Source organism: Entelurus aequoreus, linkage group LG09, assembly GCF_033978785.1.
Source record: "Entelurus aequoreus isolate RoL-2023_Sb linkage group LG09, RoL_Eaeq_v1.1, whole genome shotgun sequence".
Lineage (NCBI taxonomy): Eukaryota > Metazoa > Chordata > Actinopteri > Syngnathiformes > Syngnathidae > Entelurus > Entelurus aequoreus.
In genome coordinates, this window is record NC_084739.1 from 54,764,940 (window position 1) to 54,787,336 (window position 22,397).

The following is a 22,397-nucleotide window of genomic DNA, read 5'->3' on the forward strand; positions in this document are numbered from 1 at the left end:
TTGGGGAGCAGTGGGCAGCAGCGGCGCCGCGCCCAGGAATCATTTTGGTGATTTAACCCCCAACTCCAACCCTATGTTGCTGAGTGCTGATCATATTCTGCCTCTTCTGACTCACCCAGGACAGAGTCAAAGATTATGTCAACAAAGACTCTTGGCACTCTGCCAAACATGAGCAGGAATAGGGCAAAGCCGGTTGGTTCATGGACTGCAGTTGTAGCTGAACATCAGGGGCATCAATGAATTGATTAACGTGGACCCCGACTTAAACAAGTTGAAAAACTTATTCCGGTGTTACAATTTAGTGGTCAATTGTAAGGAATATGTACTATACTGTGCAATCTACTAATAAACGTTTCAATCACTCAATCAACACGTCCTGCCATCTGTGCTTCACTCTCGGAGGAAGAGCCCGAATTATGTTTCCCAAAGTCCTGTTCATCCTTTCTCATTAGCTTTTCCCCATCGGATGGTAAGGTGTTTTGCTATTTCTGAACACCAGCCACGCTCAAGAGCTCCGCAATCGAAGAGCTCTTAAAATTGTAACTGAGCTACTGTGTGGAAAAATTTCCCTTGTGGATCAATAAAGTTTGTCTAAGTGTAAGTCTATCTACACTCTTCCATCAAGTCCTCAGCCGATATATTTCTCTGCAATTGCTTTTGCTTCTTCTTACTCCTACGAGGACGCCTGTTGGCGGTTGTGAGGCAGAAGAGTGGCTTGGCAATCGCTTAACAATTTTCATTAAGCTGCTGATAGAGCACCACCATTCCAATAAACATCCTGATTTTCCGCTGTGAGGGAACGTCCGTCCCTGGGTCCATGAGGTCAGACTCAGTCAGTGAGGTGATGGCCACCACATTGTCGGGATCCGTTCGAATGCCATCAGCGTCGGCAATGTGACCCAGAAACCAGACTGACATGCACAGAAAATGGCATTTCTTCAGGACAAGTTTAAGCCGTTCAGAGACCATCCTTATCCTCCTTATTACCAGATCTTCATTTTGGGCAAAACACTAAAACATCATCCAAATAACAGCATATTAAAGAAGTTTTAGTGCCAATATACCCTTAGCATAATTTTCATGAATATTGAGGGAATATTGCACAGACCTTAAAGCATTCAATTGTACTCATACAATCCAAAAGGCAATGTAATTGCAGTGTAGTTTTTATCATAAGGATGTATTTTAACGTTGTAGTAACCCGAAGTGAGGTCCATTTCTAAAAAAAATAAGCTTTACCACCTAAGGCGACCAGAGTATCAGCTGGGTGGGGGGGGAATGAGCGTCTTTTACAGTGCACACGTTGAGCCAGCGGAAGTCATACAGACCCTCACATCATCAGACTTGTTCCAGACTAACACCCGCTCTTCCGTATATCCAAGGACCGCCTCAATTACCAGTACGGTGTTGGTGGTATGAAGTTGCATCCACGACACGGATTCAATGAAGAAATCCTACAGCTCTGTCCCAATCCAACTTGTCCCTGGAAAAGATGGTCTCATACTCTGCAATGAAGTCTTTGCAAGTCAAGGAAATGTCACAAGTGTCAATGTCAGAAAGACCAATGTCGGATAAAACAGAGTGAGGTGTGAGTTGTGTGTGGCTCCCATGTGCTTATACTGCGAATGTCATGGTCAATGCGTGGGTCAGCTGCTGTCAGTTGCACATTTTGCTGAACGCTTAACTGAGAGGTACGACATGCTCAGGACCGTCGAAACGTTCAAGGGCCGCACGTGAGTATGCATCAGCTATCTTAGCATTTTGCCTCGAGGTAACAGGCTTGCCTGTGGAATTAATTGGCTGCCATTTGTCTTCTGCCAGCAACGCTGCTGAACTCCCCACCAAAACTAATCTCGCTCTTGAATTAAGGGTTGCAGGACCCAACATCACTGTGCTTCCAGCCGGCATCCCACTTTGTTGTTGTATCTTGCCCCAGACTAAATGTTCAGTCATCGACTCCAAGGTGACAGAATTTCACAACACCATCTTTTTCAGGAACATTGTCCAAATATTTTTTCCACCTCAGCCAACAAACTCAACAATTCTCTCTGCAGGTCATTGTCATATTCATTTTGAGTGGCGCTGTGGTCACAAAGACCTCTCTCCAACGAACCAGGAACCTTAGTAGATTTCTGCCAATAATAAGATTATCACTATGATCCTGAACTACCAGCATCGGCACAACCACCTTGCATCCAAAGTCATCCACTTCCAGGTCGCACACATCAGCAGGGAATAGTCTTTGTGCCTCCACATCCTATTAAGACAACATTAGTTTGTTCCAGGGCCGTGCCCACTATCAAATTTTGCTCCAGCTACTGAGGAAAGACAGCAGAACTGAGCGTGCTAGCCATTGAGCCGCAATGTGGCATCACTTTGACAGACACTTTACCAGCCGAAGTCACATTTACATAAAACAGTTTGTCATGTGGTTTCAATCGTTGGATGTTTTGTAAGACCAGTCTGTGTCGCTGTTCCCTCACACTCAGGTAGACTGACTCTAAATCATTAACTATATTATTTGCAGTACCTGGGGGATAACACTCAGACCTTGCACTTGCTCCTTCAACATGCAGGCCGACTAGTTTTCCGCTTATTACACCGCAGGTTTAGGCCGTAGCATTCAGGGTTCTAGGACACTCTGCATGTGCATTATCAGGAACAAAACAGACAAAGCACAGGTGATTGGCTCTGCAATGGGCATGAGTGTTGTGCCCTGTATCCCCACAAATGCGCAAGGAATTTGCGTCCTCACTACAGTAGTCCTACTTGATTGGGAAAGCACCAAAATGCCCATTAAACTTCTCTGACTGTTGTGGCTGTTGCATGTGATCCAGCATGGCTATGGTCCAACCAAGCCGGTCAGGGGACCCCTCATTCTGTTGTTTAGTAGCTGTAGCACAAACAGGCATTAACTGACGGCGTGGCGAAGTTGGTAGAGTGGACTTGCCAGCAATCGGAGGGTTGCTGGTTGCTGGGGTTCAATCCCCACCTTCTACCATCCTAGTCACGTCCGTTGTGTCCTTGGGCAAGACACTTCACCCTTGCTCCTGATGGGTGCTGGTTAGCGCCTCGCATGGCAGCTCCCGCCATCAGTGTGTGAATGTGTGTGTGTGAATGGGTGAATGTGGAAATACTGTCAAAGCGCTTTGGGTACCTTGAAGGTAGAAAAGCGCTATACAAGTATAACCCATTTATCATTTATAACTGTGGCATAAGCTTACTTTCAGACACAACATGATAAACTCAGGGTTCACATCCTGTTGTGCTCCACAAGCATCTCATGCACACCAGCAGCTTAAGTTAAAGTTAAGTTAAAGTACCAATGATTGTCACACACACTAGGTGTGGTGAAATGTGTCCTCTGCATTTGACCCATCCCCTTGATCACCCCCTGGGAGGTGAGGGGAGCAGTGGGGAGCAGCGGTGCCGTGCCAGGTAATAATTTTTGGTGATTTAACCCCCTATTACAACCCTTGATGCTGAGTGCCATGCAGGTAGGTAATGGGTCCAGCTGGGTGGACCGGTACCTTTCAGGGGCGGTATAGTACCGAATATGATTCATTAGTATCGCGGTACTATACTAATACCTGTATACCGTACAACCGTAGTGCAGATACATTGATTTTAATATTCTGATCAGTGACAGAGCCTGACGTGTCCAGGAATACACTTTGCAGGGCTGGTCGAACCGATTCTTTTTGCCTTTATTTTTGTTTGTGCGAACAAAAGTTTTATAATATCTGCAAAAGTTAAATGGAGGCAACTGGATTATTGTTTGTTGAGGACGTTTCAGAAGAGTCCAGTTGCATTGTTTAAACCTTTGTGGATTATATGACCTGATTACTGACAATCTCCACATACACATATTTTTTTACTATTTGACTCCAACCAGAATTTCAACAGATGCGCAGGTTTTGGAATAATTCAAATATATGGCAAATTAATCGTTCAATAATCAAGTTGTAATGCAAAATAACAAAATTAACTAAGAAAAACAATATTTTTTCTAAAATATAAATATTTTCTGTTTAACTTGCCATAATAAAAATAAACACCTTTCTTGAGAGACATCTGCAGTGCTTAACTTTAAAGCGTAGACATTCAGTGTTCAACTTTATGACTAACTTTCATTAGTATAAAAACTACTTTGACAAAAAAAGAAGTAAGAGTTGAAGCAAATATTATTTGACCCTTTACTGTATCACCAACTACTAGTGATCTTTATAGTGTCACTATCATAAAACTGGATACACTATGTTCAGTTTAACAACTTAGATAAACAATGAGTGTTTTGTGGGCCAGACAACAAGAGAGCAGTGTTTTTAACTAGTAGAGTAGCTAAGCTAGCACATACCGTTCAGGCATGATAGCCACACGTAGCTTCCTCGTCGGACAAAAAGGATCACCGAACTTTCCCAATTCCTCGCATATGAAAAGTCACATTTGGAGTCCCGGTTGCCAGAAACTTGGCAGTTAACGCTAGCTAACTAGCAGCCGTTGAGCTGAGGCAGAGTGACTAACAGTCAAGGCAAAGCTAATTCCCTGATGGCAGAAAAGTTGGTCTGCAATGAGTTTGACAGGTGCGCGATCAGGCACTCTGGCATCGACGTGCTTGGTCTGTGGAAGACTATTGTGAAGCTGTTTTCATTCAATGGAATCCTTTGATATGTCAAGGACACTTTTTGATTCTCACAGTTATATAAATACGGGACAGTGCGTCCCTTGACAGCTCAATACGGAATGTGTACTTTTGTATCTAAATACGGGACAATTCTGTTTTTCAAGAGACGTTTGGCAAGAAAGTTAAATACTCTCACATTAACATTGGCAAATAGAAGCTGACAAGAAAGAAGCAGATGGAAAGAAAACGGGGTGGGTGAGAGCGGCCGTGTGTGTGCCTTGAAAGAGCTCCACAAATGAAGGTAGCTCTTCCCCACTGAAATGTATGTGCTTTGGCATCCTTCTCCTGAAAAGTCCAATCTTATCACAACTAAAACGTGTTGTGGTACAAGGCCTGCGAATCGAATCTTCCATACTTGTGAGCGCCAATAATGTACTCCTCGCAAATAGTCTTTTTGTAACTCCACAGGGATTCCCTTATTTTTTCCACATTGGTCTGTTTTCTTTTTGTGACTCATTGAGTTAGCATAATGGACAAAATTTGTCAAAATACGAAAAATCACAGAAGTCACACACCCTGAAGCGCTGAGAAGATACTGGGCAACAACTCAAGTCTTTGTCACTTCCTTGTGGTGCAAACATTCTCTACATTCCTTTCATCAACCTTTTTTGAGGCATCTGTTTGACATTCAGGAAACCCAACATAATACTCCCTAATTTGCAGACCACTAATACACTCAGATCCACATTTTGATAAAAAAAAACAAAATGTCGGGCTATGAACAAATTGTGCTGTATGCCAACAACATCACAAACTATAATTGCCAAATTAAATAAATGATTACCATAGTGGCCATTTTGGTCCTCACATAGCTTGGTGAACGCTTTGCCACTTTTATTTAAAGTGCCCTGTTTTTTCCTTTTACATTGTTACTGCCCTGTTTTTGATACATGCTTCTTCCCACATGGGATAAGTCTGTGTAAAAGTAATTCACAATCACCTGCAAAATTGACTGGTAGTTATGTAGGTAAAACTATTGCACTAACAAGAGTTTTATTTATTTATTTGTTTTCATGCCACTGCAAGTTAAGCCTCATCACAGACACTTTGTTGTGGTAGAGGTGGAAACTAGTTCCAGTGTATCCTCTCCAACTTTTCTGCAGAACAGCCACAGCTTCACCAGCACCCCACCACAACCTATCAAATAAGCTTGTAGACCACCACTGTCTGTTCTTACGTACAGTATCTGGACATCCATATTGGCCATGATTTTTGACCTCCCTAACAGGTTTACTGGACCTGAATGCTGACATTGAGGCCATTAATCTCCAAGTCCTTTCAAAGAGTTGAACTCCAAACACAAACAAAACATATCTGCACAAACTACCCTTGATTACATCATGCACATATTTTTTAGGAAGAACAAGAGACGAAAAACAACGGTTACACATACAGACAGAGAAGTCAATGAAAGGGAGGGTATCACATCTGCCCACATTCATTGATGAAAAACTGACTTTTAACTCGATACCACCCTCAATATTCCCCACAAATTATAGCGGCTTTAAAAATTCACATATCAAAAGTTATAGCGGTTTTGAGACAGAAATACAATGTAATGTATAGCAAAAAGAAAGTCTAGATCCAATAGCACACCACACACATACATTTGAGCTGTCAGTAGCTCCTGTTCTCATTGAGCTCGAGAATGGAACCAATTATTCAGACAATAGTGAATTCCCTCAGAAATTTGTAGTCACTTGAGTGATGCACCGAATTCAACTGTTACACATACACTCAATAAAGTATGGCACTAATTACTAATAGTTGACCTCCCTAGCGAGCCGTAGACTTAATCAAGTGCTACGGCAATGTTTGCGAACACCTGGCTTGCAGATTCCTTAGGTCAGTATTTCGGTGACTCGTCAATCCCAGATGCTATGTCCAGGGGCGCCGAAAAGGGGGGGTAAAGGAGACGGATTCTAGGGGCCCATGATGGAGGGGGGCCCAGAGAGGCCCCTAATGATGATGAAATTATAATACAGGGGGCCCTGTAAAGATTCTTTTCATGGGGCCCAAAATCCCTGGCGGCGCCCCTGGCTATGTCTATATTCACAATAACAAGTTCCTAACTCGCGGAATCCTTACGTCCCTGACCTTGCAGTTCCCTGAACTGTTGAAGAAATCAAATTCCCTATTCCTGGATTGCACCTATAAAAAGCCAGATAAACATATTCTAGACTCCTTGTAACTGACCAAACATTGAATTTTGTGTAAAATTTTGAGAAAAAAAATAATACATATTAAATTGTATTCTTCAGTAAATTGAAACAGCCAAAGTGCAGTATTTAAAAAAGAACGTTAGTGCTCACTTTTCAGTTTATGACGATCAATTTCTGAGGAAGACAGCCATCCTTGTTCGCACAACAGGCCAATGTTGTCAGGCTTGTCCCTGACAGTCTGGCTATGTCTTAGGTTTCCTCTGCGTTTGTCTTTGATTCCTGTCTTTAGTTCATGTCAGCACTCTTATTTTGGTTATTTCTTGATTGTCTCCCTGAGTGCTGCTTCCCCTCAGCTGCGGCTGATTGGCACCTGGCCACACCTGGTGTCAATCAGCCAGCTGCTATTTAAACCTGCCTTCCCCTCCAGTCAGTGCTGGATTATTGTCATTCCTACCTGTCGTGTAGATATCGTTACAGCTACTACCTGTCGTGCTACTACTTGTCCTTGTACCTGTCGTCGTAGCGGTAAGCTGTTCCTGTTAGCTATTTGTAGTTTGCTTTCTCCTAGCTCTTTTGTTTTGTGTTTTCTTGTTAGCCATTAGCTGTTTCCAGTTTTTCTGTTTGCTGGTTCCTGTTTTCAGTGTTGGCTATTCCTATTTCCTGGTTTGTGTTTTTACCTTTTATTTTATGAACATTAAATCATGTTTTCCTGGACAATGCCTGCCGCCATCTCTGCATCTTGGGGTTCGTCAACAACTCATTTTGACAAATGTGCCTTTATTAGAATTGGGTTTCTCCATGATCACAAAACAGTTGCGGTCACAATTTTTTTGGCAACAGGCCTCCTCAGACCTTGACCAAGTCCACCAGAACATGTGAACCATCTTTTCAATATTCAATCAGTTACATTTGTATTGCATCAACAACAATACATAGTTACAAAGATCTCTGGACAAAGGCCGGATTTTGCTATGGGCAATGTGGGCGACCGCCTAGGGCCCAATCAATGAGAAAAAAAAATCAAAACCAAACTTGACAGTTTCATAGACTACCTCTTAGGGTTGGGCGATGTGGGCTTTTTTATTATCTTGATATGTTTAGGCAATGTCACAATACACGATATATATCTCATATATCTTCGTGTGGCGAAGTTGATAGAGTGGCCGTGCCAGCAATCGGAGGGTTGCTGGTTACTGGGGTTCAATCCCCGCCTTCTACCATCTTAGTCATGTCCATCGTGTCCTTGGGCAAGACACTTCACCCTTACTCCTGATGGGTGCTGGTTATCGCCTTGCATGGCAGCTCCCGCCATCAGTGTGTGAATGAATGGGTGAATATGGAAATACTGTCAAAGCGCTTTGAGTACCTTGAAGGTGGAAAAGCGCTATACAAGTATAACCCATTTATCATTATAAATGTTGCCTTAGCCTTGAATTAACACTTGATGCATATAATCACACCAGTATGATGATTCTATGTGTCTACATTAAAACATTCTTGTTCATACTGCATTAATATATGCTAGTTTTAAACTTTCACGCAGAGAGGGAAATCACAACTAAGTCAATTTACCAAAACTGTATTTATTAAACACTAGCACAAACATTTATGTAATTTCAAAACAAAGTGCAATATTGTCAGAGACATTTAAAACAAATTAGTGCACTTTTGTGCATGATGTCACTAAGATGACATTTATACACGGGACGGCGTGGCGTAGTGGGTAGAGCAACCGTGCCAGAAACCTGAGGGTTGCAGGTTCGCTCCAAAAAATCGCTGCCGTTGTGTCCTTGGGCAGGACACTTCACCCTTTGCCCCCGGTGCCGCTCACACCGGTGAAATGAATGATGAATGAATGGTAGGTGGTGGTCGGAGGGGCCGTAGGCGCAAACTGGCAGCCTCGCTTCCGTCAGTCTACCCCAGGGCAGCTGTGGCTACAAATGTAGCTTACCACCACCAGGTGTGAATGAATGATGGGTTCCCACTTCTCTGTGAGCGCTTTGAGTATCTAACAATAGAAAAAGCGCGATATAAATCTAATCCATTATTATTATTATTATAAACAACACTCAATTAAAAGTCCACTATTTGAACAGAACGCAACTACAATATTTTCAAACAAATAAAGTGCACTTTTGTGCATGATGTCACACGGGGGCGGTATAGCTCGGTTGGTAGAGTGGCTGTGCCAGCAACTTGAGGGTTGCAGGTTCGATCCCCGCTTCCGCCATCCTAGTCACTGCCGTTGTGTCCTTGGGCAAGACACTTTACCCACCTGCTCCCAGTGCCACCCACACTGGTTTAAATGTAACTTAGATATTGGGTTTCACAATGTAAAGCGCTTTGAGTCACTTGAGAAAAAGCGCTATATAAATGTAATTCACTTCACTTCACTTCACACAAGATATTTCAAAAAGAGGACCCTATTTGTATGGCCACAATGCCTGAACATAAAACAATGGCAATAAAAGGTCAATGAGGTTACTTATGGAAAAGGTCACAGCTTTAGTCTTAGTTTCTTCTGTATGAAATATATGGCACCAATAAGAAGTTCAAAAAATATATAGTTGCATTTTGTGCATGGTGTGTTGTGCTTGTGAAAACAACCAGTGAGTAGTACCAGATTGTTCAGAAGTTTTGTGCCAAAAACACAAGTTTCTTCTGTATGAAATATATGGCACCAATAAGAAGTTCAAAAAATATATAGTTGCATTTTGTGCATGGTGTGTTGTGCTTGTGAAAACAACCAGTGAGTAGTACCAGGTTGTTCAGAGGTTTTGTGCCAAAAACACAAGCCTATCAACGGTGTCTGATTTGAGAGATGCTCAGCGGCATGTAACTATATTCCCACTGGTACTAAACACCCTTTCCGATGGGGAACTGGTGGCAGGCACACACAGATACTTTTTTGACACATTTTTTAGGTTTTGGAACTTCCTCATGGTCGTTCCACCACTGCAGGGGATTTGCTTCACTGTCAACATTAACAGAGTGCAAGTAGGCAGACAACTGTTTTTCAATACGCTCTCTCTGTGATAGTGTGCTGGAGGATGATGTTGCTACTGTTTTAAAGAAGCTTCCAAGGATTTTCTTAGTGGCCTGTTGGCTGTGATGCCGTTGATTCATCTTGAGGGTGGCAAGCAGCCAACTCAGCTGTGCCCTGGTCAGACTCGGACAGCATAGCCTCCATCTCAGCTAAGGCTCTGCTCTTGATGTCCTCCACCTTTCCTTCTGTGCAGTATGTTGTCTTGAACCTGGGATCCACTAAGCCTGCCATGTCCAGCAGGGCGTTAGCGGAAGGATTAGAAAACGTCTCGCTCCGATAATCCAGGATCGAGGCTTTGATACACTGGGTCAGTGGCGTGTCATCCTCCTGATATGCCAAGAGGCTGGACTTGAAGAGATGGAGTACAGGCTTGACATAGGACACTGTGATGTAACTCTCACCTGATAGAGCATCAGTGAATTCCAGGAGGGGTTTGAGAGCCTTGTGCACTGACTCGAGGACTTGCAGGTCTTGCCAGGTGAGAACGAGATGCCGGGTTTTCTTGTCTGCGGCTAAGACTAGAGAAATCGCTTGCTCCTGCTCCAGCACCCGCTCAATTATCTTCTCTCGGGATCCCCACCTGGTAGGAGACTCACTGATTAGCTGGTGTGCAGGGAGAGTCAGCTCTTGCTGTGCGGTGGCCAGGTCTCTCCTCTTCCAAATGAACGAGAAGCTGCTTACTATCTTCTTGCACACCGCAACTGCACGTTCAATGCGGGTGTTCTTCATGCTTCTCTCTGAGAATGAAAAACAAACATTTATAATGTTACAGTAATTGTGAAGAAATCCACAAATTTTGGTAATTATTTTTATACAGTAGTGGGTAAAAGTGAAGATACTTACATAAAATATACCTTTCAAAATTTAAAAAATGCAATATGAAAAGCAGTCTACTGACACACTAATGCAGAAAAAGTAAGACCATTTATATAAAAACTCTTGCCTAAGCTAAGATGCACAGTTATGCACTTTTTTTGAAACACACACACACACAAACACACAAACACGCGCACACTTTAGTTGCATAGATAAAATAGTTCTGTGTTATGAATCAGGGTGTTATAACAATGCTGAAAGATGATTACTGTCACAGGGGGAAACTCACCAATTGCAAGATGCAGGCGATGGCCAAAACACTGTAGACGTGTCCACTGGTTGAGGCTCACAGCTTTGACAATGTTAGCTCCATTATCCGTGGTGATGCACACCTGGCGAGCTTCATTTAAGTTCCATGACATCAGAGCATCCTGCAGGCCTTGTGCGATGATCCCGCCTGTGTGGTCCTCGGGAAGAAAACTCGTCTGAAGGCACTTGCATTTCAACTCCCAATTGTTGATGTAGTGAACCGTCGAACTGAGGTATGGCTCACACGTTCGGCTGCTCCATATGTCGACAGTTGTGGAGAAGTGGATCACATTTGCAAGCTGGTTTGCCAGCTCTTCTCTCACTTTAATGGACAACTCGGGTAGAGCTTTCTTTGCAAAATATTTGCGACTAGGCAGATTAAATCTAGGGTCAAGTGTGTTGATGAGCTTTGTAAATCCGGGCTTTTCAACCACACTAACTGGGGCCATTCCGTTCGCTATGTAAGTTACTTCGGACGTTATCTCCTTCTGTTTGTGACTGTTTTTCATATGGTGGTGATCTGTAAATGGAAGACGTCAGGCCCAATTGGGTCAGTGCAGGTTGTTTCTGCATGGGTGTGGCACCGACCGGAGATGTTAACGTGCAGAGTTTCAAGCACTCTTCATTCTCTAGCGGGTGACTTTTTAAATGAAAAAACAAATTAGTAGTGCTGCTACCCTTTGTAGCAACGCTTTTGCAGCATACTTTGCATATTATTGTTGTCTGCTGAATATCTTCCCGCTTGAAGCCAAACCACCGTTAGACGATGGATCCCGTGCTGGTTTTTTTTGGGCATTAATTGTTCTTCCTCCATTTGTGATCAGTTTCGCACCTTCTCTCTCTCTTATTGTCACTCGCACAGCTCCGCTTGTACCACTTGCTACAGCTAACTTAACATGCCGCTACCTCTGCTCCGCGAGGGCGTATGACGTTGCACGCATGTGCAGTATGTGACGTATATATAACAAGGTGCGCTTGTTTTATGTCTCTGTGAGAAGGAGAGACAAAAAAAAGAGTGAGAAACGCCTGTAGTGTAATGCCCGCTGCTAAAAGCAACTGCGTGAGAACGTATACTCGAATATCACGATATAGTCATTTTCTATATCGCACAGAGACAAACCTGCCATATATCGAGTATATTCGATATATCGCCCAGCCCTACTACCGCTGCTCATTTCCATTAGTAACCCTTTTTACATAGAGTTCCCAGTACAAATGAAACGCACCATAAAAGTCCAGACTGCAAAGGATTTGCGCATAACAGCTGCAATTCCTGCCTTGTGAGCAGCACCAGCTATCGCCTGTGAGTGCTTTGGAACAAGGGAAGGGTTCACGGCAGCATCCTGATTAGTGCTTTCACCTCAGATTCTCCAAAACAATAAACAGTCTCTAATAAGTTGCTAGATTTGTCGCTAGTAGCTGTTTTTTTTTTTAAAAGTCACCAACAGGATTGGAAAGTCGCCAGATTTCGCGACAAAGTGGCCTAGTTGGTTTAAGAGGCAACCTGGCAAGGGGGCAGGGGATAATGTGATCCCAGGCCAGTGAGGCTACACAACACAAACTGTTTCCAAATACATTGTATTTCACTCCTAAATTAAAATATAGCCATATACCTACATGTAATAATTGGGTGTTGTTGAAAAGAAATAAGTGTGCTGTCATCAACGTGACTCACGTGACTTTTGGTTGATTGACGGGCTAAACAGTGAAGCTTGTTAAAATGTACTTGAGATCCTCGATGTCAGAGGACCGTCTTTCTGAATCTGCCAGAATCAGACAGCATCAATTGTACAGTTGCACAGCAGATTTCGTACGATGATGTAATTGATGATTTTCCATCGAGGGATAAGCGGTAGAAAAAGGATGGAGGGATGGAATGCTAGAAAAGTCAAGTTTTACATTACACTTCACACCAGTTAATGTTAATGCCATTTGTAAACGGGGTGAAAAACACGGTTCGAAAAATCTGCAACAGTCTGAGCACTAAATTGATATTATGTTAATTATCTGCTGTTTGTTTATTTACAAAACTGGTGTGTTAACATAACTGGAATTGTTCAGATGTTATTAGGATGATGCAAAACACAACTAATATGTAAAATATGAAAGATTACTGCAATAATCTTTTTATGCTCCATAGTTTTTTTTTTGGTTATCTTTTTTTCAGGTATTTTTCCAGAAAGGTTATTATCCCATGATGAAGGATTTGTGAAATTTGCATTGGTGTTTATACACTGTATTTAATTTATATTTCATTTATTTATCTTGTTTCCTCTATTTTAGTTATCTTTGTGTATTTTAGATTATATTATAAAATAATATAATATAATATATTGTTGTGTTGATGGCAGGGTTTGGAGGTAAGTCTTTATTTTTGTAGGTGAAGGTGGGGAGGGGTCAAGGGATGGTTCGTCCAGGGCGTAAATCTAGCGAGGACCACCTCTGCTCTGGACGTTTGAATACACACGTCACCACGCTTATTAGTTCATGCGGACGCAAGAGCGCCTTCTTTATCTTTTTCTCACTCAAAACCTATGGGTTTTTATTAAGACAAAGATGGGTGGTTGCAAAGGGGTGACTTTAATTTGGGCTTTGAATTAAACCTAATATATGACGCTTTGTGTACAATGTCTTTTAATCAAACCTCAGCTGATGAATCTTTATGCACTAGTGCAGGGGTCACCAACCTTTTTGAAACCAAGAGCTACTTCTTGGGTACTGATTAATGCGAAGGGCTACCAGTTTGATACACACTTAAATAAATTGCCAGAAATAGCCAATTTGCTCAATTTACCTTTAACTCTGTTATTATTAATAATTAATGATATTTATCTTTGTAGAAACACTGATCATCTTAATGATTTCTCACAATAAATATATATAGAAACAGATCAATATCAATATGCAACACTTTATTTTTATATTTTCTCTTAAGTGCACTTTTTTCAAATTGAACATTTTCAAATGATCACTTCTAAGACAGTCTTGTGAAATCACAATATCCCATTTTAACTAGCAAGCCACTAGCATTTTTTAACAAATCATGAATTACTTTGCACCCTGTTTGTACAAATAATAACTCATGTAAAATACAAAAGTCAACTCTCAAATTTTTTAATAAATCATGTCACACTTTGAACTGGACACCAAATCTGTTATCTGTTTCTTTGTCAGTTAGTGGGAAGCCTGGCATTGCATGCTGTTAACTAGTGTGTTGTACTCTGGTGTGTAACTTGACACTGCAACTCTGAGTGAGTCTTGCAGATGTGCATCAGTGAGGCGTGTTCTGTGTTAGTTCTTGATGAAGTTCATGTCAGAAAAGGCTGATTCACAAAGATAAGTTGAACCAAACAGACTTGCAACCTTCATAGCTGCTGCACATACACCACTGTACTTTTCTGTGTCAACAAGGCACCAAAAGTTTGGTGCAGCCTGGTGGGCTTTGAGGTGGAGGTCATTTTGCAGTGTTACAATTTCAATCTCCACCTGTTCAGCATCCAGGCTGAATGTTGCACTTAACTGCTCAGCAATGCATATGTCCACGTTCATGAAAGGATTAGAAATGAACGACACACATGGCTCAAGCTGATCCAGGTCACAAAACCTGTTCTTAAACTCTTTCCCAACTCTGTTTATGACCTGAGAGTACTTTTCTGCAACTTTGTCAAAAGCCTCAGATGCAGAAGCATTGTCTTTCAGCACCATCTGCACAGAGGGAAAGTGCAGCACTATTTTTCTCTGTAAATGCCAGCTCACTGGTAAGTGCTGCTATTTGAGCTATTTTTAGAACAGGCCAGCGGGCGACTCATCTGGTCCTTACGGGCTACCTGGTGCCCTTGGGCACCGCGTTGGTGACCCCTGCACTAGTGTAACGGGGGCCAGCCAGAGTGTCTGCGCCAGTTGTTCGTTGGTAAACCTCGCTCCCTGATAGCTTCAAATAGTGTTGTAGGTGCTGGGTTAGCACACTATTTGAAGCCATCAGGGAGTGAGGTTTATCAACGTACATCTTGCGCAGCCGGCTGGTCCCTGTTACACTAGCTCCCTGCCCTTACGCTTGAACCGCCACCTTTAATCTGAAAACAGGATGTCCCAATTCTGTTTTAAAGGTTATTCAAACTTCCCAACATCTGTCTAGTCATTATTCAGTGTCACGCCATAAATTGCAACATAAATGCATCTCATATTATGGATGAATTTTACAAAACCCAAAACAAGTGAAGTTGGAAGGTTGTGTAAATCGTAAATAAAAACAGAATACAATGATTTGCAAATCCTTTTTTTATCTGATATTCAATTAAATAAAATTCAAAAGACAAGATATTTAATGTTTGAACTAAGACACACAATTTTTTTTTGCAAATCATTAACTTAGAATTTAATGGCAGCTACACATTGCAAAAAAGTTGGCACAGGGGCATTTTTACCACTGTGTTACATGGCCTTTCATTTTAACAACACTCAGTAACCTTAGTTTAAAGTTTAGGAACTGAGGAGACCAATTTTTGAAGCTTTTCAGGTGGAATTATTTCCCATTGTTGCTTGATGTACAGCTTAAAGGCCTACTGAAATGAGATTTTCTTACTTAAACGGGGATAGCAGATCCATTATATGTGTCATACTTGATCATTTCGCGATATTGCCATATTTTTGCTGAAAAGATTTAGTAGAGAACATCGACGATAAAGTTCGCAACTTTTGGTCGCTGATAAAAAGCCTTGCCGGAAGTAGCGTGCCGTCACAGGTTGTGGGGCTCCTCACATCTGCACATTGTTTCATCGGCAGTCACTCGTAGTCGAGTATGACTGTCCTCAGAATGGATAGGTTCCCTTCCGGGAGGACGCCTGCGCGTGACGTCTTTTAGCGTGGGGAGACTGATGCGCCTGCAGCCACCACACGGTCCTTGGCAGAGAGGGGCCTTGATCCAGTGGCATGGATCCATGACGACTGGAGACCACCCTCTGTTGCAGCCTTCATCCGCCTTCAGTGCCGTTGTGACATGCAGTGTCATCCTCTGCCACTTCCACCGTTGAGGTCTTTGAAATGCTATTTAACCCATAGCTGGGACCCTGACAGGTACTACCACCCCGGGTCAGAGTGGACCTGGGAGCAATGATGACTGAGGGGTAACTCCACCTTCCCCAAAACTCCAGAACTCCCGAACTGAAGCCTCATCACCGGATGCAGTTTTGAGTCATACCCAGGACAAGCACATTGTTTACAATCATGGCCACAAGCAGCGAGAGCGATTCGGACCGAGAAAGCCACGATTTCCCCATTAATTTGAGCGAGGATGAAATATTTGTGGATGAGGAAAGTGAGAGTGAAGGACTAGAGGGCAGTGGAAGCGATTCAGATAGGGAAGATGCTGTGAGAGGCGGGTGGAACCTGATATTCAGCTGGGAATGACTAAAACAGTAAATAAACACAAGACATACTGTATATATACTCTTATTAGCCACAACACAACCAGGCTTATATTTAATATGCCACAAATGAATCCCGAATAACAAACACCTCCCCCCTCCCATCCATATAACCCGCCAATACAAATCAAACACCCGCACAACACACTCAATCCCACAGCCCAAAGTACCGTTCACCTCCCCAAAGTTAATACAGCACATATATTTCCCCAAAGTTACGTACGTGACATGCACATAGCGGCACGCACGTACGGGCAAGCGATCAAATGTTTGGAAGCCGCAGCTGCATACTCCCGGTAGCGCGTATCCAACTCAAAGTCCTCCTGGTAAGAGTCTCTGTTGTCTCATCTCCACAAGCATGCGTATCCAACTCAAAGTCCTCCTGGTAAGAGTCTATGTTGTCCCAGTTCTCCACAGGCCAATGGTAAAGCTTGACTGTCATCGTTCAGGAATGTAAACAATGAAACACCAGCTACGATGTAGCCGCTACGTGTTTGTGTTGCTGCAGCCGGCCGCTAATACACCTTCTCACCTACAGCTTTCTTCTTTGCTATCTCCATTGTTCATTAAACAAATTGCAAAAGATTCACCAACACAGATGTCCAAAATACTGTGGAATTTTGCGATGAAAACAGACGACTTAATAGCTGGCCACAATGCTGTCCCAAAATGTCCGCTACAATCCTTGACGTCACGCGCAAACATCATCATACCGGGATGTTTTCAGCAGGATATTTCGCGGGAAATTTAAAATTGCATTTTACTAATCTAACCCGGCCGTATTGGCATGTGTTGCAATGTTAAGATTTCATCATTGATATATAAACTATCAGAATGCATGGTCGGTAGTAGTGGGTTTCAGTAGGCCTTTAAGTTGTTCAACAGTCCGGGGTCTCCGTTGTTGTATTTTACGCTTCATAATGCGCCACACATTTTCAATGAGAGACAGGTCTGGACTACAGACAGGCCAGTCTAATACCTGCACTCTTTTATTAAGAAGCCACGCTGTTGTAACATGTGCAGAATGTGGCTTGGCATTGTCTTGCTGATTTAAGCAGGAGCGTCCATGAAAAAGACGTTGCTTCGATGGCAACAGATGTTGCTCCAAAAACCTGTATGTACCTTTCAGCATTAATGGTGCCTTCACATATGTTAAAGTTACCCATGCCCTGGGCACTAATACACCCCCATTACATCAAAGATGCTGGCCTTTGAACTTTGCGCCTAGGACAGTCCGGATGGTTCTGAGTACACGACGTCCACATCTTCCCAAAAATAATTTGAAATGTGGACTCGTCAGACCACAGAACACTTTTACACTTTGCATCAGTCCATCTTAGATGATCTCGGGCCCAACGAAGCCTGCAGCGTTTCTGGGTGTTGTTGATAAATGGCTTTCGCTTTGCATAGTAGAGTTTTAACTTGCACTTACAGATGTAACGACAAACTGTAGTTACTGACAGTGGTTTTCTGAAGTGTTCTTGAGCCCATGTGGTGATATCCTTTACACGCTGATGTCGGTTTTTGATGCAGTACCGCCTGAAGGATCGAAGGTCACGGGCATTCAATGTTGTGCAGTGATTTCTCCAGATTCTCTTGAACCTTTTGATGATATTACAGACCATAGATGGTGAAATCCCTAAACTCCTTGCAATAGCTCGTTGAGAAATGTTGTTCTTAAACTGTTCGACAGTTTGCTCCCGCATTTGTTCACAAAGTGGTGACCCTCGCCCTTCCTTGTTTGTGAATGACTGAGCATTTCATGGAAGCTGCTTTTATATCCAATCATGGCACCCACCTGTTCCCAATTAGCCTGTTCACCTGTGGGACGTTCCAAATAAGTGTTTGATGAGCATTCCTCAACATTCTCAGTAATTTTGCCACATATGCCAGCTTTTTTGAAACATGTTGCAGGCATCAAATTTCAAATGAGCTAATATTTACAAAAAATGCCAAAGTTTACCAGTTCCAATGTTAAGTATCTTGTCTTTGCAGTCTATTCAATTGAATATACTGTAGGTTGAAAAGGATTTGCAAATCATTGTATTTTGTTTTGATTAAAAATTTACACAACATGCCAACTTCACTGGTTTTGGGTTTGTATATAAGCAATCCTTTAAGGCCTTCTAAATCGTAACAGAGATCAGGCCCTATGTGTTTTAAAACATTTGGGTCTCAAGGAAAATGCAAACTTGTCAATTGAGCCTTGAGATTGCATTCTTTGCTTATGATAGAAAATGCAATTGTGTAGTTTTTGTGCTTTTTTGCATGTTCCTTAGTCTTATTGTCTTCAGACTACTCTGTATTCTGAAGTCTGGAGTTACTGCATGGAGTTCACGTGAATCAACCTTACCATCACAAATCCTGTAAAGTATTTTTGTATTTTTGTTGATGCAATAAAAATGTAACTGATTAAATATTGTTACATGAGAACATTCAAATCAAACAAAAGTGTCTTGTAAATACAGTAGTACCTTGATTTTCTTCATTAATCTGCAATTAAAACAATTAGAACATTTTAGTTTTTATTATAAGATTTAGAATTTTACTGACTCCGAATCCCCACGGCAGTATGCTGCAAATCGCTAAATTTTTTTAACCCCATAGTGGCTTATTTTGTAGATGTATTCAATAAAAAAATAGTGGGATTCTTTGATTGGGCATTCAATTCTGCAGGTTGATACAGAAATAGACACATTAGTTTGTTTGGTCGCTTGGCCAAAGGGTAACCATTAACGAAGGGAAACCAGGAAAAGCGTTATCGAAAAGTGAGACATACAAAATCCACGGTATCAGTGTATGCATTTTTGGCAATGTGTCCTCAGAGACACCCGTATACAATCACTGCATGATATTATTTTGGCTATAAAACAGAACAAAAACATGAATAAGCTTCATAAACTGTCATGTTTTCCATACATATCTATTGTACATTAATCTAAAGTTGTCATCCTAAGGATGCGGATAACCTACCTGGAGGGAAAACTCACGCAGAGGGACCAAGAGGTAAAGGCCCAAGAACTTCAGTTGCAGCATCTGCAGAGGGAGTTGGAAGCCAAGATCTGTCAGATTGACAAACTGCAGGATGCTATCGGGTACAACAACAGTTTGGGACGCTCACCACCAGGCGTTAGTCCACGCCGCTTCAGTGTCATCAACCAGGGTCCCAGTCATTTCCACAGGGTGGCCATGGAGGTCCACAGAAGGTTCAAAGCTAAAGAAGGCGTCTCTGCTGAACCCACTTCTGAGAACTTCTGTGGAGGGCGTAGAAATACACACATTTCTATGGTGAAACCAATCCAGAAGGATTTACGGTAAGTCAATACCACCAGTTTGTTACTATTCACTAACTATTCACCATTAAGTCCAGCCAGTGTTAGCTGAATTTTGGAAGTGTGTCAATCAAAATGTAATTACAACAATTTAGAAGAAATTTTTTTTCAATGTCAACACATTGGGGGCGGGGGGCGTGGTTGGGGGCGTGGTTATTTACAGCTAGAATTCACCAACTCGAGTATTTCATATATATTTCCAGTGTTGGGACTAACGCGTTACTGTAACGCCGTTAGTTTCGGCGGTAACTAGTAATCTAACGCGTTATTTTTTTATATTCAGTAACTCAGTTACCGTTACTACATGATGCGTTACTGCGTTACTTTACGTTATTTTTTATGTAGTATCGGCTAGAAACAGAAGCGCTGCGGTGTCTTCTGAATCTTCCTCTGTCACACGCCGGAGAGAAAAAAAGAGGCGTGTGTGTGTGTCTGGGTGTGGGGGGGGGGGGGGGGGGGGGGGGGGGGGGGGGGGGGGGCGTGTCTGCGGTTCGGCACACACGTGATCCGCGGTTTGATACATGAAACAAAAAAAAAAGGTGTCCGCACGTTCAGTCCACACACAGCGTGGTCATGGCGAGTGGTGTAACGGAGGAGCTTCAACGCCCCGCGCCATTTAATCTGTGTGTTTATAGGTGCAGTCAGACTCGGTTGTGCAAAAGGAAGCTTTTAAACACATGCTGAACGTGCTTGAGCCACGTTACGACATCCCGTTGCGCACCCACTTCAGCGATAAGATTGTGCCAGATCTTTATGAGCAGGAGAAGAAAAAAGTTGTGGATCAATCAATCAATCAATGTTTATTTATATAGCCCTAAATCACAAGTGTCTCAAAGGGCTGTATGATGAACTATCCCGAGCAGTGCCGGCCCAAGCCTCCATGGGGCCCTAAGCAAAATTTGATTTTGGGGCCCTCTATTTCTGCCAATAATATTGATTGTTGATCATTCACACACCTACTATAAACTCATTGCGGCTCTGGCAGTGTTGTTTACATTATCCTATTGTCAGCCTGGCGTGTCTTTACAAATGACATGTCATTAATAAAGGTATGGGGGTGGCCCAGTTAAGAACATAAATAATACCAATGAATGAACAAATTATGTCCAGAGTGCCACATATGGTTCCTAATCTTAAAGTGTACAAAACATTCAGCTACAAGAGTAGCCTGGGGTTGAACAGTCCAAGTGATAAAGCTTTGTATTTACAGTAAAAGTGTCATCTTGTCTCATCAGTCTTGTACATATTAGTCTTTAATTACTAGTTTATATTTTTAGGTAATTGTTCATATTTAATGTTTACTTTGTACAAAGAGAGTGCAGTCTACTGAAGTTAAATTCCATGTGTGTTAAACATAACTGGACAATAAAGCTGATTCTGATTCACTTTATTATTTTTGGTAACAAAAACCTGAAACAGCAATGTGCAAAAATAATTCGTAGTGCAAGAAAAACAATAAAGTGCAACAATAAAATCACTTAAATATATATAAAAAGGAACAAATTCAATTGTACAAAAAACAACATCATTAAATTAAATATCAAGCAAATACTTAAATAATATTAATGAACAGAGTTACCAGAAACAAGGTAACATAACGGTTTATAAACAAATATAAAGTTACTACATATTAAAACTATGTAAATGTACATAACGATGTGCAAAAAATTTTTGGGGAAAAAATCAAAATAAACTACCTTAAATTAAGGTCCTTAATTCACACATTTGACCATCACATCACAGTTTTGTTCCTCTGTTCTTCACCACCCACACCACTCCACCCACTCCTTAAAACCTGTGCTTCAGGGACGTGCACATGATTATAGAGGGGCAGGGGCTCAAAGTCAGAAAAGGGCAGGAATTTTTTTTTTGGTCCTTTACACCAGTGGTTCTCAAATGGGGGTACGCGTACCCCTGGACAGGGACGTGCACATGATTATAGAGGGGCAGGGGCTCAAAGTCAGAAAAGGGCAGGAATTTTTTTTTTGGTCCTTTACACCAGTGGTTCTCAAATGGGGGTACTTAAAGGTATGCCAAGGGGTACGTGAGATTTTTTTTTAATGTCTGTCAAAAAGAACTGTGAAAAGAAATGCAACAATGCAATATTCAGTGTTGACAGCTAGATTTGTTGTGGACATGTGCCATAAATATTGATGTTAAAGATTTATTTTTTTGTGAAGAAATGTTTAGAATGAAGTTCATGAATCCAGATGGATCTCTATTACAATCCCCAAAGAGGGTACTTTAAGTTGATGATTACTTCTATGTGTAGAAATCTTTATTTATAATTGAATCACTTGTTTATTTTTCAACAAGTTTTTAGTTATTTTTATATCTTTTTTTCCAAATAGTTCAAGAAAGACCACAACAAATGAGCAATATTTTGCACTGTTATACAATTTAATAAATCAGAAACTGATGACATAGTGCTGTATTTTACTTCTTTATCTCTTTTTTTTTCAACCAAAAATGCTTAGCTCTGATTAGGGGGTACTTGAATTAAAAAAAATGTTCACAGGGGGTACATCACTGAAAAAAGGTTGAGACCACTGCTTTACACCAATATGGAAATTAATGTAAAATTAAATTTGCTAATAGGAAGCTAACTACTTAGCTGTGTGTCCT

The 22,397-nt window shown here is 41.8% G+C and overlaps 1 protein-coding gene across 2 annotated transcripts in view; it reads left to right on the forward strand.

Moving 5' to 3' along the window:
* Positions 1 to 22,397, forward strand: part of LOC133657516 (cGMP-dependent protein kinase 2) — a 166,862-nt gene that overhangs the window by 12,873 nt on the left and 131,592 nt on the right. For both annotated transcript variants that reach the window (XM_062058951.1, XM_062058952.1), the window contains exon 3: positions 19,398 to 19,754. In XM_062058951.1, the coding sequence (XP_061914935.1) occupies positions 19,398 to 19,754 (357 nt within the window). The remainder of the gene's footprint in view (positions 1 to 19,397; positions 19,755 to 22,397) is intronic.